At 28.0% G+C, this 20,845-nt stretch overlaps 2 protein-coding genes across 2 annotated transcripts; one reads left to right on the forward strand and one right to left on the reverse strand.

Moving 5' to 3' along the window:
- Nucleotides 1-120: 120 nt before the first annotated feature.
- Nucleotides 121-20,200, reverse strand: LOC136972080 (coiled-coil domain-containing protein 124-like). The gene is made up of 5 exons (XM_067266632.1): nt 20,127-20,200; nt 11,781-11,949; nt 5,323-5,479; nt 2,790-2,910; nt 121-413 (listed from the first exon to the last, which is right to left on the reverse strand). Exons 2-5 carry the CDS (start codon nt 11,934-11,936, stop codon nt 206-208), a joined length of 642 nt encoding a protein of 213 aa, XP_067122733.1. The 5' UTR covers nt 11,937-11,949; nt 20,127-20,200; the 3' UTR covers nt 121-205.
- Nucleotides 13,126-13,815, forward strand: LOC136971984 (uncharacterized). The gene has a single exon (XM_067266513.1). The coding sequence runs from the start codon at nt 13,126-13,128 to the stop codon at nt 13,813-13,815; it is 690 nt and encodes a 229-aa protein (XP_067122614.1).
- Nucleotides 20,201-20,845: the final 645 nt, after the last annotated feature.

The following is a 20,845-nucleotide window of genomic DNA, read 5'->3' on the forward strand; positions in this document are numbered from 1 at the left end:
TAAAACACCATTGAACTTGTAAATTACTTTACTTCTTATGTAGTTATTATAAATTTTAGTTTTAATAAAATAATTCTTTAGAGAGAATTTTTAAATATTTTAGTAAATATGATTCTGAAATCCACAAAAAAATTTAAATTTAATAAATGATGTTACATTATAATTTCTGATTTAAACTCAATTGAAAACAATTTAATTATATGCTTCATGATTTCGAATTATACGGAGCTGTTTGTTGATTAAAGGGATTTTCTGGGGATTTCATCCAATCTTTTTTTAACATTTGCTTTAACTGAGATAACCTCAAATTTGGATTTTCTGCTTTAAGTCTAGGTAAGTTGACACTTTCATAAGCTTGAAATGCCGCCTTCATTCTCCGTTCAGGATGTTGATCAACGTTTGGGCTTTTTATGCTAGAAAGAAAATATTTTAAAATAAATTTAAATCAACAAATAAGATAAATTAATAAGTAATTATAAAATTCTAGCAAGTAAGAAAAAAGTTGTTTATTTATTGATTTTAAGTACCATCTTCTCATTTAGAAGTTTCTGTGAATTCGAAATTTCACATATTTATGTGAACTGACACAATACCTTCAATTCACATAAAGGTATGAAATTTGGAATTCATTGGATAATGTGTAAGGAAAAGATTTTTATTTCTGAACAAGAAGTTCTAAAATTTTTATACAGTAGTAACTTTAAAAATTCTCTACAAAGCAAAATACTCTGTAATTTTATAAGTTTTGATGTTGCATTATATATTCAATATTTATTTTTTAAATTTTCAATTGCTGTCTTTATAATGTTTATTGAAAAATATAAATTATAAGAATTTTTAAAAGTCAGTTTATAATAAAATCGTAACTAATTTTTGTTTTTATATTGACATTATTTGTCTTTAAATGTCATTGTTAAAGAAACAATAATGCTAAAATGGATTCGTGGTATCGATGTTTACCTAAATATCAATTAATACCATATAACTATGAATAAAATTCAATATTACAAAACTAATCTTATTTTATATCAAAAACACTTGCTGATGAAAGAATAGAGGATAGAGATTCCATAGTATGTATAATCTGTTTAGTATAAGGCTAGAATTTTTAGTACTGGGTTATTTTGTGCAGCGGGATATATCGCTCTTTTTACCTGTCTTCCGACAAGCGCTGGATATAACAAGAAACTACTGTAATAAAGATTTAAATAAATATTTGTTACATAAAATGTTAAGAAGTAAAAATAGACAATATCACATTGATGTGACATTATACAGAATGGTAAAAAAACATAACTTACCATCAATTATACAAGTGTTGCTTTTCTTTTTCACTAGACTTATTATACCATCAATAAAAAGAAGGACAAGCTTTAGAAAAACTTTTTATTTTATTAGTTATTTTAAAACTAAAGCTTGTCCTCCTTTTTATTGATGGTATAATAAGTCTAGCAAAAAAGAAAAGCCACCTTAGCACTCCTATAATTGAACACAAGACTAGACAAGAAGCATATTGCATAATAATTTACCATACTTATAAAGCTTAAAGTTATTAGCTGCATAGCCAAGACAATTAAGGCATCATCCTACCATTCTGGGGACCTGGAATCAAATCCAAGTAGGCCAAAAAACCCCAGTAATTTTTCAGAGATATTCTGTCCTGTCCTAGATATGTCATGCTCCATTCCTCACAGTCACTCTATTGTGATATAACAACATATGCCATGAAGGGCATGGTAAAAGACCTCTTAGTGTCCACAAGAAAAAGTTCAAAAATAAAAAAAAAATCTTAAAGGGAATTAAGAAATAAATTGATATGCTCTTCCAAAAATTTATACTTAGTTATAAATCTACTCATATAACTTTAAGAGAAAAAAGTTTATTTAAATATGTATGTAATAATGTGCACAGACATATAAAAGAAATAATATATATGAAATAAAACTCAATTTATTGATATTTTATTTTTGTTTTAATATTTTCTTAACTTTTAAACAGATAATATGACAATATCTCTGGTAATGAAAAAATGTAATGAATAAAATTAAGATATATTTCATAAATTTCTTGTTACTCTCCAGGCTGTTATATATAACAGAAGGTAAGCACGAAGATTGGTCATAAAACGATCCCAAGATTTTTACTTCTTGAACAAATGTTGAGAAATAGGGGAAAATATCTTGAAACATTGAGAAATGAAAAAAAAAAAATTAAGAATTTTTCTGTGTGTTTGGGGGCATGATTTTGTTCATCCACTTTGTAGCTAAATAACTCTTATGCCTTTTATTGAAGATTTCTGAAATTTTGTATGTAGATTTATGTATTGAGGGACTGATGTTATTAAATTTTGGTGGTTAAAGGTAAAAGAAGTGGGAAGATAGAAGAGGTCATGTGTCATATCTTGAGTGGGGTCAGACTTAATGAATTTTACTTATTATTAACATTTACAATTTTTTTTATAAAACTGATCTCTACCCTCAAAATTAAGCTTTTTGCCATTTTATAATAATTAATACTGCAAAAAATTTTTAAAATAAAATCTCGTAACATAATTTTTAAGTCTGGCCAGAAATGTTATGTAATTCATTGCTGGATTTTTTTTAATTGTAATCACACAATTGTTTTCTAAATATACAGATTAATAAATTATAATGTTGTTATGACTAACACTTTTTGAATCAGATAAAAAAAAAAAGTATATTGAATTGATTTAAGTCATATGAGCAGATTTGTTAATACAGTTCAACAATCATTGTTTTACAAAATAAAAAATAAAACATTTGACATACCTAAGAATTGAAATTGCCTCTTCAATATTACGAGCTTCTTCTCCTTCAAACCTGAGCCTATTAACATTTTCCTCTAATGGTTTTTCATCATGCAAAAGTTCCTTTTCAGAAGTCTCCTCAGCTAAATTAAAGAATTAGGTTTTTAAATATGTTTAGTATTTCAATTCAATATACTCTGCTATTATTGTAAATTAAAATTATTTAATTTAAAAAAATCATATTATAAAATAAAAAAAATATAAATTTTAAAGTTAATATTAATTAAAAATTTCTTTAAAAATATCAAATTTGCCTTTATTTTAAAATAAAACTAATATATCATTACTTACAAACAATTTTAAATCAACTTAACTATGAATGAATGATTATATAGAAGTTATTTACATTTTAAAGTATAATTTTATATAACTCATTATGTATAACTAGAGTGCAATAATCACTCTAGTTAATCTGAGCCAATTAGCTAATTATTATATAAAACTGTCTGAAATAATGGATAATATATAATGAAAAAGAAGAAAAAACTATAGTAAAATACAGGTAATTTAAAAAACTTTTAAAAATGTATTTACCAAATATATATGCAATCAATGCTTTTCTATATCAAAAGTATGCTATTCAAATGCAAAATTTACTTTCATATTTGTTTGTTATGTGCTATGCTGCAATTACTAGAAACAATTTTTATTACCAACATCAATTTTTTCATTAATTTATCTATTAAACTGGAAATTTTATAAAAACAAATTCAGTATGAGTTTTTACAAGAAATTTTCACTATTATATTTAATATATGGTACTGCATATTTGTATTAATTTTTAATTAAATGCAATTCAAAATTGTATAAAATTTACTATTAATTAATTCGGTAAATTAATTTAGTTTAAATTAGCAAGATAACATTATATAAATAAAATATAAAAATGATATTACTTTAATTAACAATGTAAAAACACAAACAGATAATAAAAATATCTTCTTTACTCGCCACATCCAATCACCAGGAACAAACTATTCCCCGCAGCAGAGATGACCTTTCTTTAGAGGCTACTGTTTTACATAATTTGGAAGAAGCATAGCCTCTAAAGAAAGGTCGTCTCTGCTGTAGGGAATAGTTTGTTCCTGGTGATTGGATGTGGCAAGTAAAGAAGATATTTTTATTATCTGTTTAATGTTTTTACATTGTTAATACTGTATTTCTGCCAGCCCTATTTTACAAAGATATTACTTTAAGTTTGTTAATGTTCATTGAAACTGTCTGCTATGATACATTCAGAAGACATTTTTCAACTTTGCAAAATTTATAACAGCAGTTTGACTGTCTGATATACTTAAAAAGTTTTAGAACAACAAATATTGCTTTGTAATTCACTGAAATGTAATGATTAAACTAGAAAATTTTAGATTCAGGAAATGAAAACTTGAGATTGTTATATAGTTATTGGAAAACATTTATCATTTGTTTGCTTTATTTACAATCACATATATGCTAAGTTATAATGGTTATTCTATAATATAAATATTTTCTAGCATTATTAGCAGGCATATAATACAATCATTGAATTTTTAAATCCAAATGTGCTCTAAGTACTTAAAATCATCAATTAAATCGTTGAAGTAGGAGGGAAATAATGATAACACTTCCAGTTTTCTGGCATGCAATGTCACACTAGTATAATTGGCAGAATACAGATCATGTGTCATAAACATACCATAGATGAAACTCTAATTGTGTCACACACAGTCAATCAAAATCAGAGTTCCATCTACGGCATGTTTATGACACATGATCTATAGGTATATTATGCCAATCATACCGGTCTGACATTACACTGCAGAAAACTGGAAATGCTACCATTATTTCCCTCCTGCTTCAAAGATTTAATTAATGATTTCAAGTACTTAGATCACATTTAGATTTAAAAATTCAATGATTGTATCATATGCCTGATAGTAATAACACAATATATTTATATTATTTATTATAGAATAACCATTATATTATTCATGGTATCTAAATAAAAACTTTAATAATCACTTCGTAAATTAATAGTTAAATTGCAACAATTAGGATTTAAATGAATTATAAATTTTACAATACATAAATCCATTGGCTGGATGTCAGTTAAAGTATCAGCTTACTTCTCTGGGAAACCTTGAATCAAATCCAGATGGGTCAAAAGTCCAAGAATTTTTATTGACTTGACATATTTGGTCTGTCCCAAATATGTCAAGTCCTATCCCATACCACCCAGCTACAATCATAGAGCTGGCTGAATCTATGACAAGTCTGAAAGAAGGCCCTCTTAGTGCCCACGGGGGGGGGGGGGGAACACACTCATACAAATCCTTCATCAATAACCTACAGAACATAATTTGTATATCAAATCATATAAAAAAGTCATGTCTTGACACTTGATATGTAATTCAGAAATATTTACATTATATACTGGAAACTTCTTTTGTAATAGTCTTAAATAATTTTTTAATCTTTGTATATCATATTTATTTTTTGTATTAATTAAAACTTACCTTTTAACTTTTCTAATTGAGCAGCTATATCAGCACGTGTAACTTTACTTTGTGATAATGGTTTACTACTTTTTAATGAACTCATTTCTTCCTCATAAGCTGCTTTAAGAGCAGCTTTTCTATTTAATTGTTCTTGCTTTTTTTTCTCCTTCTCTTCCTAAAAAACAGATAAAACTTTTAACACATTTAATTTATTGTTTAAATTTTTATTTATTGAAATGAAAAATTATAATTTTAAAGAATGAAACCAATTCATACTTCATTAAATTAAAAAATAAAATATAAGTATTGGATATATATAATATAAAAATTTGATAATGAAACAATTTTAAAAATTTATAAATTCAAAGTTAATTTAATGATGATAAAGATTATTTATTTATATATAAACATTATAGTTAAAAATCATCTTTTGCATTTGTGTCAGCAGTAAGATAAATAAAAATAACTGTTCAAATATTCTTCTAAATACAGTAAAATTTAGTAAGTACAGGGTTCTATGAATGATAAGAACCCTGTGCAAGATAAAGATGTGATACGTTACCATCCTCATCTATTGCTTGCCAAATCAATTGTTGTTTCAGGAATTTGGCTATTCCATTAAACATGTGCTGAAAATCCACTTGCTCTAGGTTGAGCTTTGGAAATATTTCCAACTTGGAACATTTATTGAACCATTAGGAATGTAAATCTTATTATTCAGTTTTAAAATTTTCTAGCAACATTTATTGCACACTTTTCAAAGAACAATTTTTGCAAGTGCCTCTTCTCGCCTGCATATTTTGGTTTTTACTCTTGTCACAATTTTCAACTTGAATCTTCTTGCTGCCACATAAACAGACAAATTCAGATCTACATCAAACAGTTCTCTAATTGTAAATATCTCTTTCTTAGATGAATTCTTTGCAGGATAGCCAGAATTTTTCTTGAATTTTATTTCATTAGTGCCTTTACATCTAGTGATTCTATGAATGGTTTTGCAGTGCTTGTTTTCTTTAGTGAAATGTTTTGTGATTTTTTTCCATATTACATCTACTCACATTTCTGTAGAAATGCAGTTAAGTGCTCAGTAAATGCATTATTATTTTTTGTCCTCATATTAACTAAACAGCTAAAAACAAAACCTTCACACATTTATAAATAGATCACATATCTAGTTAATTAAATATAACTGTCTCCAAGCAAACAATCAATAAGAATGTAATTTACGTGCCAAATTGTTAGCTTTAATTCTTGGACATCCCTTATTTTGCAAGAAATTGCAATTTCTTGCTATCTGTTGCATTATAAATTTATATTTTTGAGAAGAGTTAATTTATTAATTATTGTTTATTAGCACACTCTAGTTTAGTTACTTTTATAAACTAACTAAACATCATCAGTTTTTTTAAGTATATACAGAACTAAAAATGAATTCATTTTGAAATTTGGTCTAGAGGTAGCCATCATCTAACAAGAATTTTAATAATTATAACAAATATTTTAATTATTAATTACTTTTAGAAACATCTATTAGAATAGACCAACCCCAAGCCAGATTCAAACCTGAAACATCTGCAAGTGCCTACCACAAAATTACATCATCTAGGCTTCATTGCTTCAAGATGTGTAATTTTGATAAAACTTTCACTATTGGAAGTAAAGTTTGAGTTTATTCATTACATATACCAGATGAAATTCACCTTTGTCTAATGACATTTAAGAGTCCAAATGCAACCAAATCTGGTTTTGTTATATTTCAGAACTTATAGAAGACATTTCTGTAAAAAATAAAAAAAATTAGCTTCAAAACAACAGATAGGCACTAGTTAACTGCTCATGTAATTAAACTGTGTAGTTAACAAGTACTTCTCAATATAGTTGACTAATAGTTAGAATTAGTCCCATTTTAGTAATTATGCTATTAGTTAACTACATGTTTAGTTTCAACTACTCTAACTTCTTTTCCTTTTAATTCATTATAATGTTGCCTTGGTATAATCTATTGTATTAAGTAGAGCAAACATGTCTTGATTTTTATGAAGATCAGTTTAACATTTTTACTCATTTTTGAGTAGTTGTAACATTTAAAATTTTTATATTAGCAGTTGATAAATGTTGAATTCAAACTGTCAGTCAAAACAGTCAAATATTGCACATGTGAAAAAATACATGGCTTAGAATACATCACTTTCTGTATGAGTATACTTTTTTTTTTATTTGGTTTCGTACTTGCATTGTTATTACTCTAGTCCTTAAAAGTATGGAAGTGAAGAAATTTTCACGTAAAATTGGAAATTTAGGAAAAAAGTATTAATCTGATTTGTGAGTGTAGCCTACAACTTATGATGATAACAAGAAAGTGTTTTTATCATCTGGCATTACATCTTTAATGTAACCTATGGATCAAGATGTGATAGTTAGATTGAAAAGACATTACATAAAAAACTTTTTTCAGAAATTATTGAGAACTGCCGAGGAAGAAATAGAACCCAATGACACCCTTAAGAAAGTTAATATCAAGAATGTGAATTACATGTTATCACCTTCTTTTGAGGAAATGCCATCAACAACATTTGTGATGTCATGGAGAAAATTATGATCTGATGTTGAAAATATAACTGCAAACTGCAACATACATTAAAGAGCCATGCAATAAAAATCTGACAGACATCACAACTTTGTTCTATTTAACAGTTTGAAATAATTATCAGAGTTTTAAAGATAAAACTTCAAAGAGAGAGAAGACAATAAATAGCTTATAAGCAATAACAGTCTAGAGAATAAAGTGTTAACAAATGATATCAGCAAAGAAATTAGTCAGGAGGAAATAGAACAACAACCAGAGAATCCAGAAATTATGAGTAGAGATAAATAAACTATAGAAAAATTTATTCAGAAAAAGAAAAACTGCAACATTGAACAGCAACATCTGCCACTGATATTACTCTTATGAAAAAGTGGCATAATTTTGCTTTAAAAAAACTAAGATTATCAATTTTTTTTTATCGAAGTAAATACTTAGTAAACATTTATATACAACATACATATTTTTTAAAATTTAATTTTATATCCTATAAATGATATTTTGCATATGTCTTTAAATTAACTGACAATTCATTTATCTAACCAGAGATCCAGTTCCACACAAGGAGTTTAATCAGGAGTCTGCTATATTTAATTTTTTTTTCAATTTTCAATTTACTTATCTATTTTAGACTCAGGATACAAATCACTGGTACCTGAAATTGATATATTTTAAGTAATCTACACTCATTTAGAGTTTTTATTTTTATTTCTCACATCTAAATTGTTTATTGTTGTTTTTCTCTTATTCGTATCTCCTACTTGTCCAGATTTGATTTTGGACCAAAATGAGAAAAGTAAATGTAAAAGAGAATTCATAGTTTGCTAAAAATAAAATATTAAAAGAAATTGAAATTATTAAATGTTTAATAAATGCAAAATTTCAATTTCATATATTTTAAACTACTTTGGGTTTATAAAGATAATAATAATAATTACTACTTAATGTATAAATGTATGTTAAAATCAAGAGCAAGTTTTCTTGATTTTAGGTTCCTCAATTTGCCTTTTAGTTAAAGAATTATTCATAGCTTTTATATTGAATATGAAATTTATAACAATAAAACATCAGAACAATCTATATAACAAGTGCATATTTTTATGATGTCATTGATCATTTGAAATATTGATATCATAAATGATCAATGGCAATGACAAATGTTGGTCATTTATAATATTTCAGTTTCAATTATGATATATAAATTTATATTAATACAGTAAAACCTGTCTAAAACAGAATCTAAATAAATCAGAAATCTGTCTAAATAAAAAAACTTCAGAACAAAGTAATTTTCTATGTTAAGTTTTACTGTAAGCCAGAAACCTTTCCGAAATGGAAACAGGAGAGATTGAGAAGAAGAACAGAAGAAGTTAAATTATGTTCTTTGAGTACAAAGAACATAATTTAACTTCAATAAAGCCAAAAATGAAAATTCCATTTGTTGTGGACAAATAAGTAAGAGTGCATACAGGTATATTAGTTACTATGAAGCATGACAAACTGTATTCTGAGAGCAATTTTGAATCTTTTCAGATGTGAAGAAATATGACAATGGAACATACAGACACAAGGTCTTTGTTAGAATTAACCAGGAGTAGAATTCAATACTTTCAAGATTTGAATGAGTTTCCAAAAACTGGGCTTTCAAGAACAAGCAACAAATGTAACTTGTTGAAAAGAATGAAAATAAGATAATGAAGTGCTGTCAATTCTCTTGTATGAATCAATTAGTAACTAACTAGTACAGAATATTTGAGAACAAGTTGATTAGCATTGTTGGTAATTACAGAGATTAAAGTTAATACTAACTAGAGTATTAAAAATTCCTCACAAAGTCAGATCACAGAATTGCTTGGTCTTTATATTAATGAAGAGCTATTTGAATTTCTAACAGCTGAACAAGACACTAGTTCTTGGTACTCAAATTGACTTGTTTGCAGTCATGGGAGCTCATAAGGATTGAATCCTAAAAGTTTTAGAATACACAGTATAAGTTCTGAAACACAATGAAACTTTTTAAATTAGAATAATTTACAATTCTTGCATTTGAATACTGGTATTCCCATCTTTACTTAGAATTAATTTAAATTAAACCTAGTATTTTTTGTATGTAGGTAAAAGTGATTTTACCATAAAAAATGAGCATAAATATGTATATTTAACTGGTTGACATTCATCTAGTATAATTTAAAGATTAAAAACAAACAAACAAAAAAAAACCTATAAAAAAAAATTTTTTACTGTACAATTCTGGCTTAAATAGGTTTTACTGTATGATGATTTACTACAAGTTTTCTTCAATTAAAAATAAATAGATAATAAGAATAATCCAAAACTGTTCATATCTTAAGATATAATATTTTTTTATAATTCCTAAATTCTATACAAAATTTAACCTAAAAATTGTCTTCTATGTGAAATGTTCTCAAACATTTCATATATTGAAATATTTGTTGTAATGTTTTTGGAACACTGTTACACTTCACAAAATACTTTTTCTCGTCAAAAAAATGACGAGAAAAATGATAACAAATATCCCAAGTCATATCATTTTTAAATTTACAATAATAATTTATTAAGCATGCTAGTGATCATTATAAAATAGAACTTGGAATTACAATTTTAATGAGCAATTATTTATTGTCACATCGTCACAATGTTGAGCTGCAATTTTTAATCATATTTTTAATTTATTTAATTTTAAACTTAGCTCTCCACCTCCAATTAGTACTGTAGTGTTTTGCCCTGTACATCATAGTTTTCCATTAGCAATATAGACATGCCAGTCATCTATTAACTCTTTAAGGGGAAGTTTTGAAATAACATGACTTCCAGTTTGCACCAGAAGTTCGCATATCGTTAATCGGGGCCTTCTGCCCCGAAGGTTTCCATAACTGGTCTTGGATTTCATCTACTTAACTCTGTTCTTGAGATTAAGGAAAAACAGACAGCTGGATGACAGTGGGAATTTATAGATCTACAATTTTTTCAATTGCAGCTCCAAAAAAAAAATTTAGGTTTAAGTTAAAAACTTCAAATTTATAAAAACAAATTTTCATTAATAAGAACAATATTTACACTTCATATCATATATTAAATATGTAAAATGTAAATTTAATTACAGAAAAAAGGTATCCAATTACTTACCAATTACTTACCATATTAAGTATATGTTATAAAACTGATTGAGAACTGATAAGAAAATTTTTTAAAGTAATTAATATAATTAAATAATGCTGGACAAACTTTTTAAGCTATAAACTGATTAATTAATACAGATATTATGTAATCTATATATATAAAATTACATGTCCTGACTGATTCATCATCACTCAGAGCAAATCACTGAACCTAGAGTAAAATTTGGTACACAGTTAGGGTATGTAACGAAAATGCACACTAAGAAGGGATTTTTCGAAATTCCCCCCACGGAGGAGAGGAAGAGGATTAAGGCTTAACCCGAAGAACAGCTTTTACTGTGCTATTTTAGATGCAATTTTTTGTTTTTGATAGTAAAAACTTAATTTCCAAATGTACAATATTTACCAAATCATCCAAATTGTTTGCCTGAGAAACACTGGGCTCATTTGCTAGTTTAAATTAAGGATAAAATTAATTTAGAATAATATCTATGTGATTAATTAACCAAGTTCTAGCCCAAAATGTGACCTGTCATTATCATTTGATTATTAGAATAAGTTATACTTAGTTGTCTGTACATAATTATGAGTATCAAGAAAACATAGCTATTTTAAGAAAATGAACAGTTTAAGGAAAAACACTTTTTGGTTCTTCTGTATTTTCTTCTTAAAATTTATAAAATGGTACCAAGTCCTGATTTTTCTGACATTCCTGATAATATAATCATTTGTGAATATATTTTAAAACTCACTTTACGATGCTGCTTTCGAAGAATATGTTTGTCATCCTCTTTCCACAGAGCATCTTCAGCTTCTCTTTGTTTTTTTTCCTTTTCAGCTTGTTTAGCTTCTTCTCTTCGAGCTCTAGCTTCTGCTGATTTGGTATTTGTACCAAATTTTTTTGGCATGATGATGATCAAACTTTATGTTAAAAAATATAAAAATAGTTAAAATATACATTTAAAACTTCAGACTGCATAATATATATATATAAACATTTTTAAAAATTAATTAAATTGCAGTTTTAATAGTTTTATCTATAATGCATTCAATTTTTATTTCTGTAAATCCATTAACCTATTATTAAAAATAGTTTTTTATTGGGAAATGTATATAATCCAGTGTACATTAAAAAAAATTAGATTACCAACAATAATACACAAACACCTAATTACTTGCTGAGCTTGCTTATATCTTTATTTTCAAACGTTTTCAACCTAGTTATTATAGGTCATCCTCAGGAAAAATTTATTCCATTTTCACATTCGAATATATAGCCTTCGAATGCTCGTGATATTACAACGTTTCGAAATTTTCAAAAATTTTAACGGTTTAAATAATAACAAATTAAACCAACTACAAACACATTAAAAACATTACTAATTAACAAACATAAAATAAATAAATAAATAAATAAATATTGTATCAAAAGTAGATTAAACTAGTTAAAGCTGCCATGTCCTTTCTACGGGTTTTTAAATCCCATTTCTTTTTCTATTACGTATTTCCATGCTGTTGGAAGATTATTTGCGTCTTTTGCATTTAAACATTTGTTTTCCACCTTACTCTTATATATTTCTACTTTCTCCATCCCTAATGCAATCGTCGGGGAATGGACTGCCTTTACTATTCTCGCTTCATCCCATTTTACGTTCGCTCCTTCCTCTTGTCCCATGATCGCCAAAATGGTGTTATTGTGCCCTTTTTTTACATCATATTTGTGTTCTTTTATACGTGTTGCCAAATTACGTCTAGTTACTCCAATATATTCTTTTGTTACCGCTAATTGCTCGTTCTCAAATGGAATCTTATAAACCCCCGCCTTATCCTGCATTCTCATTGCGTCCTTATCATTTCTAAGTAATCTGTATATGCTTGGTGCTCTTTTATAAATCATTTTTGTGCCTTTATATCTACATAACTCTTCTATCACCCCTTCCATTTTTCTGTCGTACGTGAACTTGCTGATCCGATCCTCTCTATTAAATCCTCTGTGTCTATGCTGTTTATAACTCAGTAACAACTTCAGTATATTTAAAACCCACGCTTGCGCCCCTATATATACCGGCGTGGTCTAATGATCCGTTCAAATATAAGATGGCAGCGTTTAAAGCGCTTATTAAAAGGGCGTACGTATATTGCACAGATGTACGAGATCAAATTAAGGAGATTGACAGAATTAAAAAAGTGGCAAAGCAGTTAGGTTATAAAGCAAACATAATAGAAGGGTTACTTAAGAGTTACAAACAGCATAGACACAGAGGATTTAATAGAGAGGATCGGATCAGCAAGTTCACGTACGACAGAAAAATGGAAGGGGTGATAGAAGAGTTATGTAGATATAAAGGCACAAAAATGATTTATAAAAGAGCACCAAGCATATACAGATTACTTAGAAATGATAAGGACGCAATGAGAATGCAGGATAAGGCGGGGGTTTATAAGATTCCATTTGAGAACGAGCAGTTAGCGGTAACAAAAGAATATATTGGAGTAACTAGACGTAATTTGGCAACACGTATAAAAGAACACAAATATGATGTAAAAAAAGGGCACAATAACACCATTTTGGCGATCATGGGACAAGAGGAAGGAGCGAACGTAAAATGGGATGAAGCGAGAATAGTAAAGGCAGTCCATTCCCCGACGATTGCATTAGGGATGGAGAAAGTAGAAATATATAAGAGTAAGGTGGAAAACAAATGTTTAAATGCAAAAGACGCAAATAATCTTCCAACAGCATGGAAATACGTAATAGAAAAAGAAATGGGATTTAAAAACCCGTAGAAAGGACATGGCAGCTTTAACTAGTTTAATCTACTTTTGATACAATATTTATTTATTTATTTATTTATTTTATGTTTGTTAATTAGTAATGTTTTTAATGTGTTTGTAGTTGGTTTAATTTGTTATTATTTAAACCGTTAAAATTTTTGAAAATTTCGAAACGTTGTAATATCACGAGCATTCGAAGGCTATATATTCGAATGTGAAAATGGAATAAATTTTTCCTGAGGATGACCTATAATAACTAGGTTGAAAACGTTTGAAAATAAAGATATAAGCAAGCTCAGCAAGTAATTAGGTGTTTGTGTATTATTGTTGGTAAATCTGCTGAGGAAGTAAGGATAGATTACCAACATTTAAATTTTAAAAAATTTTTATTTTGGTGTTAAAATTTTTCTAAATCTTAACTATTGTATTCATTCATATTCAGAATTTTCAAATTTGCAATTTGTATTTTTTCTCTTTTAATTTTAAAATGTTAGTTTTGCATTCAATTCTATAAATAGATCAAAAACATTTTTAATGTATAAAACTCATTGTTTAAATCTATGAAAATTACTTTATGTCCTTTAACAAACTTAATACAGCATGAGTCTGGAGGAGAGAGAAATAAGTTGAGAGATGATAGTATGGGTCACTATAAGCAGAAAACTTTATATAAACATGGTTATTATTCTCAGTAATTTCAAAAGATACAGCTGTTATATATATAATGAATGATAAATGTGCCACATCACAAAAAATGCATAAAACTGAATTCTGAATCTCAATAGACTTTACAACTTATGTCTGAAAAGATGACATGTCATTCCTCTCAGTGATGACTGTGTATCCACTGACAAATTTTGAATCTCATTGCAGCATCACCCAGAAATAGATGTTCAATATGCTGATAGTGACAAAGATACTGTATAAGCCAAAGCGATGTAAAGTTCAACTGAATCAATGTATTGAGATTCACAATTCAATTTGAATATTTGTTGTTATGTAACACAATATCATTCATTATTATTGTTGTATATGAACAACTTTCGAAACAGCTGTATCTTTGAAACTACTGAGAATAGCAACCATGTTCTTATAAAGATTTTTTTGCTTACAATGACGTATACTATCAATTCCCAACTTCACCTTGCATACCACAAATAACTTCTTTGGGACTAAACACAAAATTGCTATGTAGAACTTATCACACAGGAACACTTTTTGATGAATAATATAGACTTTATTTTGTACAACAGAAATGCATTTCAAGCTATTTGCCCTTCTTCAGTCCTTACTGTATACAGTATAATCTCATTTTAATGGATTGCTCAGGGTGCCAAAAATCTGTTATATTGCAAACAATGGATTTCTTGCAATCCCAGGAAAATATCCATTATTCAAAAAAATTTTGTTTTTTAAACCCCCTACATTAAAAACACCTGTACTCAAAATTATTCAGTCTCTTGAGATTTCTATCCCTTATTTTATATAAACTCGTATATTACAAAATTGAATATTAAGCCATAACAAAGATGACAGAAACTGTATACATTATAAGCCAAAAAGCTACAAAGTATGACCATTAGCATTTCACAATATGTTAAAAAAAACTCATCCATCCTGATTTGCTTTGATGACACTGACAACACGACATTCCTGGGTTTTTTTAGGTGGCACTGTCAGTATAAAATGTTACTGTTACAAGAGCATGATTTTAAGGTTCAATATTCCCAAACACGTGTCTAACAAAGATGAGGCTCACCTTTATTGCACACACATGCATATCTGGAAGTGTTAAGCCAGAAGTAGTTTTCCTCCACTAATCAATACACTACAAGAGGGTACTAATGTGCAGCTGCAACATTAGCAATGAGAACTATGACAATTACATATGTGCTTAGTTTGCACAACGGACAATGTATTTTTTTTTAATTCAGTATCCAGAGACATCCAATTATTAAACCCTTACATTTTATGGCATTTAAATTAAAGGCTGAAAAATATGATGTTTACTGAAAATGAAACTAAAAAAAGAAAATCCATTATTTTGAGTTACTAAAAAGAGGTAAAAGTACATTGATTTGGAGAGATCTGGAGAAAAAATCAATTATTCTGCAATCCGTTAAAATGAGATTCTACTGTAATTTGATAAAACTGAAATGATATTTAATAGTGATTGCTGGAGTAACTAAGTATTTTAAAACAGAGGTAAAACAAATAAAACTGTAAAACATAAAAGTTAAAACTTGCTAAAATAGTGGAAAAATATAAAAATCTTAAAAATTAATCAATTAAAATCACTAAAATAAAAGGTGTAAATGCTTCATTGTATGTTTATCAAGTAGACTGATGGTACAGTAATTAATATTAATTCACTTATCATCAGTCTACCTGATACTGTACTATATGACAATCAAGTATGATTTTCTTAAACGTATGATAATCAATCAAAAACCTTTACAACTCAAAATCCCAGTAAAGAAGAACTGCGCATTTTATTGTGACTATTTTACTGTGCATGAGTATCTAGCAACTGCAATCAAAATTCGAACATGTTGGATCAAAGTGCCATCAAAGGAACTACCTATTTTTTGTTGAAGGGTCGATGATGTCAAACTGATGGACTTGATTGGTAGTTGACAATCAAACCTATGACAAACACACAAATTAAGATAAAATTAGACAATTTTATTTCACCAAAAGCAGACAACAAACTTGATTTGATACATATTAGAATATGTTCAAATGAAATAATTGAATACAAAATTTTTATTTTTAGTCTATAAAAATTAGATTACCAAGAGAAATCTACAAGTTCCTGCATGTACTTTTTAATAAAATCAGTGACTTATCATGTACTGTTAATTTCAGTGCCCTTTATAAGCAAGTAAAGCTATTTGCATGAATAGGCAATACACAAGGATAGAATGAGAAAAGAAATACACCTGTAATTAATAAATGGTTTGTTTGAAAAACTTGAGGCCAATTGCAGCATTGTATGGTCAGTAATATCTATAGTTCTTGACTTGGATGTAATTCTCCTTTTGTTTGTTCTTTTATTTAATATATAAAAAATAACTTAAATTTAAATGAATAAATATATTTTGTTTTATTTTATTTAGCAGCAGTTATAAATTTAATATTTTGTCTCTAGTTAAAAACCAACATGCAACCTAAAAAAGCTAATTGCTATATCCTTTGGTCCCAAAAAAATAAATAAATAAAAACTATTTTTAAATGTTTTGTTTTTCTTTCTATATTTCTAGGGAAAGACTTGCTGACCAGAATATGACTTGTGAATTATCCAAAATACAATACCATTATTTAACAATCTTAACACATTGACTGCTATAATCATAACAAAAATTTGATTTATTTTGATTAAAACTGTTTTATCCTTGAATACAATAACAATAAGGTTGTTAAGTGTCAACAAATGTATTTTTTTTTTTCCAAGACATTTTTCCACTGTTTTCTGTTAAGAAGCACCATACAATTCACTTGGCTTACATAACTAAAGTTTCAAAACATGCTCAATCTAAAACTCCTCAATCAAGATACTGACATAAGAAATTAAGAATTATTGTTAGTGGTTTTTTTGAAGTTCATACATGTACAAAATAACTGTTTACTTCATAGCTTGTTGAATCTTTTTTTGATTATCTTTTAATATTTTCAGTTATAACTATAGAATATCAGTTTTTTTCCTTTTTAAAAGCTAATAATGACGATACAAACGAATTTGGGTCTATTTAAATCTTTGTTCTTTTTAAAATTCCAGCCAGAGAGGTAGTTAACAACTTGAAGATAAAAATACTTTCAACAAATGACAAACAGTACTAAAAGTACTTCATTTATTGAAAGTACTCTGATGCCAATGACAAACTACTTTTAGTACTTTTTGTCATGGTGTCAGATCCTACAAGAAAAAATCAGTGTCAAATCTACTAAGTATGTGTTTTTAATATTATACCATTGGTCACTTTTAACAGAGACTGTTATTTTTATCTTTAAGTTGTTAACCATCTCTCTTTGGCTGAAATTTTAAAAGTATAAAGATTTAAATAGACCCAAATTTATGTGTTTGGTCATTATCATTTTTTCTGTTTGATATTTGATTTAATATAAATATTATTTTTTCCAATATAAATTATATTGGAGCTTCATTGCCCTTCATTGGATGTTCAACTATGAACATTTCAGGTCCTGAGAATCAACTATTGCTTCTCTTAGATGCAGGACGAAATTACTAGAGTCTATTGCTTAGAGCCATGTATTTTGGGTTGTATAAAAGTTACATTGATCTCAAAAGCAAAACTGCTTCTAGTTATTAAAACTAGCAATGTTTAAGAATCAGTTGATGCCCATGGTTATACTAGTAATTCTCTGCACACATATTTTTCACAGTAGCAAACATGTTAAGCGTACTTTCAGTACAATCACCACGATATTACTGGTTATTACTGGTTAATATATTTAAATAAAAATCAGCAAATTACCATTAACCTAGCAATAAATACAAAATATTGCTGGTTATTGCTGGTTTAATGGTAATTTGCTGAATTTTATTTAAGTGTATTTTCACATGTAACAAAAATGTAAAACAAGAACAAAAGATAAAATAAAACAATATAACAGGTTAGGCTTTAACTAAAGACAAACATTAAAATTTATGAGATTTCTTTGTATGTTCAAAACATTCTGAAATAAAAGTCTGTTTAGATGCTCATAGTTACATACACCTAATTCTTGAATATCATGATAAATACTGTCAAATCTGTATTTATAAACCTTTTACAATTACCCTTTCTCTGCTTTTGGTGTGAGGTAATTGTATTTGTCAAATTTTACAGTTTCTATGGCACACAACAAAATACAGAAAGTTAAAAGTTCTACTTTTGTTTATTTCTTTACTAATCAGTAGAAAACTATGGAACAAAATCTCACTAATGACGGCAGCACTTGTATTTATTGATGACACCTAATCCTGGGAAAAAAAATTTGACACCTTATTTTTAGTAAACAAAATAAAATTTTTAAATATAAGCATCAGACCATAATGAAGATATTCATAAATAAAGCACCCCTTGTACTTTTAAAGAGTCTACAACAGGTTTTCAAATTGTATACAGTGATAAGGGAGGAATTTATAATTTCCCTGTATACAGTCCTATAGAGAGTACAAAGTTATTTTGGGTACAGCAAAGACAGCTCATACCATATAATTTGGGGTGTTGTTACAGGAGGGCATGCAACAAGCAACCCTAATAGAACAGTTTTGATAAAAACATTAATTTTAAGTTAAAATTAATCAAAGCTAGTGCCATTCAAAATTATATTATTTATTTATATGAAATCAGACAATTTTTTTAAAATTATGTGCCATGCACCCCCTTTTCATAGCATCCCATATTATGTATGTTTATCCATATACATAATAATGTATGTATTTATTAAGTAAGCACAATTTTTTTGTACTGTTTCCTTTTTATATCATTTTTTACATGGGTGACAGGGTCACCCCATGTGACCAAGTACATAAAAAACAACAGTGCACCTACCACTGGGTCAAGTATTGCATTTATAAACAATACTTCCTTTTGTATAGGGAAGATTTTTTTTTTTTTAAATTAATTTCCAAATCAAGTTTTGGTTCAAGTTTTAGACTAATATAAAAAGTAGGTTAGTTACCTGTATCATTTAATTTAACATGCATCACACATTACTATAATAATTTTAAAATATAAAGTTATATAAAACTTTAAAAGTAAAAATCTTAAACTGTTATATAATTAGTTTAAGTACAAGTAATTACATAACAGTATTAAATACAGAGCAGACATTATCATTCTATTTCATTTTGTTTTTTTAATACTTCTAATTTGTTAACAGACTGATGTGAAAATCATCAAAAATTTGATAGGAAATATTTATTAATATAAGAAAAATTCTTCAGCACAATAATTTTAAATATAATGCAAATTAAATCAAGATTGGGTAGAAGTTACTTTTAATTTGTATATACATAAATTACATAGGAGCAACTCCTATCCAAGGTTGATTGCAATAATATATGAAATTTAATGTAACTTGTTGTTTAGTATTAAATGCCGATACCTTAAGTGTTAATATTATATTTAAATGAATCAGCAGTATTTTATGCGTATTTTAACTATATCTTTACAAGTAAGACCATCGCTATTCTCAGCTGTCAATATTCGCCAATCGAGATGAAATAATTACGCATATTTATAGTAATTTGTGTTTTCGAACGTTATTAATATAAATAAAAGAACAAAAATGAATAAATATCTAATTATAAATACCTATAATTAACTGATTTTATAAATTATGGCATAGCAATAATTTATGTCAACTTTTCTTCTATAATTCCAAAATGAAGCAAATGGCGCTGCATTCGCTGTAAACATAATTATTCATAATTTATAATTAATGTAATTTCTCGTTGTTATTGTTTTAATAACTCTATAAACTATTAGTGATACTATAAATAAAATTGAAAAATAATAATCCCAATTTTTTACTTTGCCCTGACTTTTTTTTTTAACTCTTTCCGCTCTGTGGGCACTTAGAGGGCCTCTATTAGCAAGCCCATTATGGGTTCGGCCAGACCCACTATGGAGCGGCCGGAAACTGACATATCCGGACGGACTATCCCCGAAAAATTCCGTCCGGATTCGATCCCGGATCCCCAGAGCGGTAGGCTGCCACCTTGACTGCTCGGACATCAAGAAATCCCCAGAAATTTTTCGGGGTGGTCCGTTTAGATATGTCGGACTCCGTCCCTCACCACCCGGCTGCCACATTGTGGGCCTGGCCGAACCCATAATGGGCTTGCTTAAATAGGCCCTCTTAGTGCCCACAGAGGTAGCGGCCGGATGGCCGAGCGGTCAAGGTTAGCAGCCTGCCGCCCTGGGGGACCCGGGATCGAATCCGGACGGGTCGAAAAATCCCCAGGAATTTTTCGGGGGATGGTCCGTCCGGATATGTCGGTCCCCGTCCCTCACCACCCGGCGGCCCCATT

This window comes from Centruroides vittatus, unplaced genomic scaffold (assembly GCF_030686945.1).
Source record: "Centruroides vittatus isolate TY-2023 unplaced genomic scaffold, ASM3068694v2 contig_1057, whole genome shotgun sequence".
Taxonomy (NCBI): Eukaryota; Metazoa; Arthropoda; class Arachnida; order Scorpiones; family Buthidae; genus Centruroides; species Centruroides vittatus.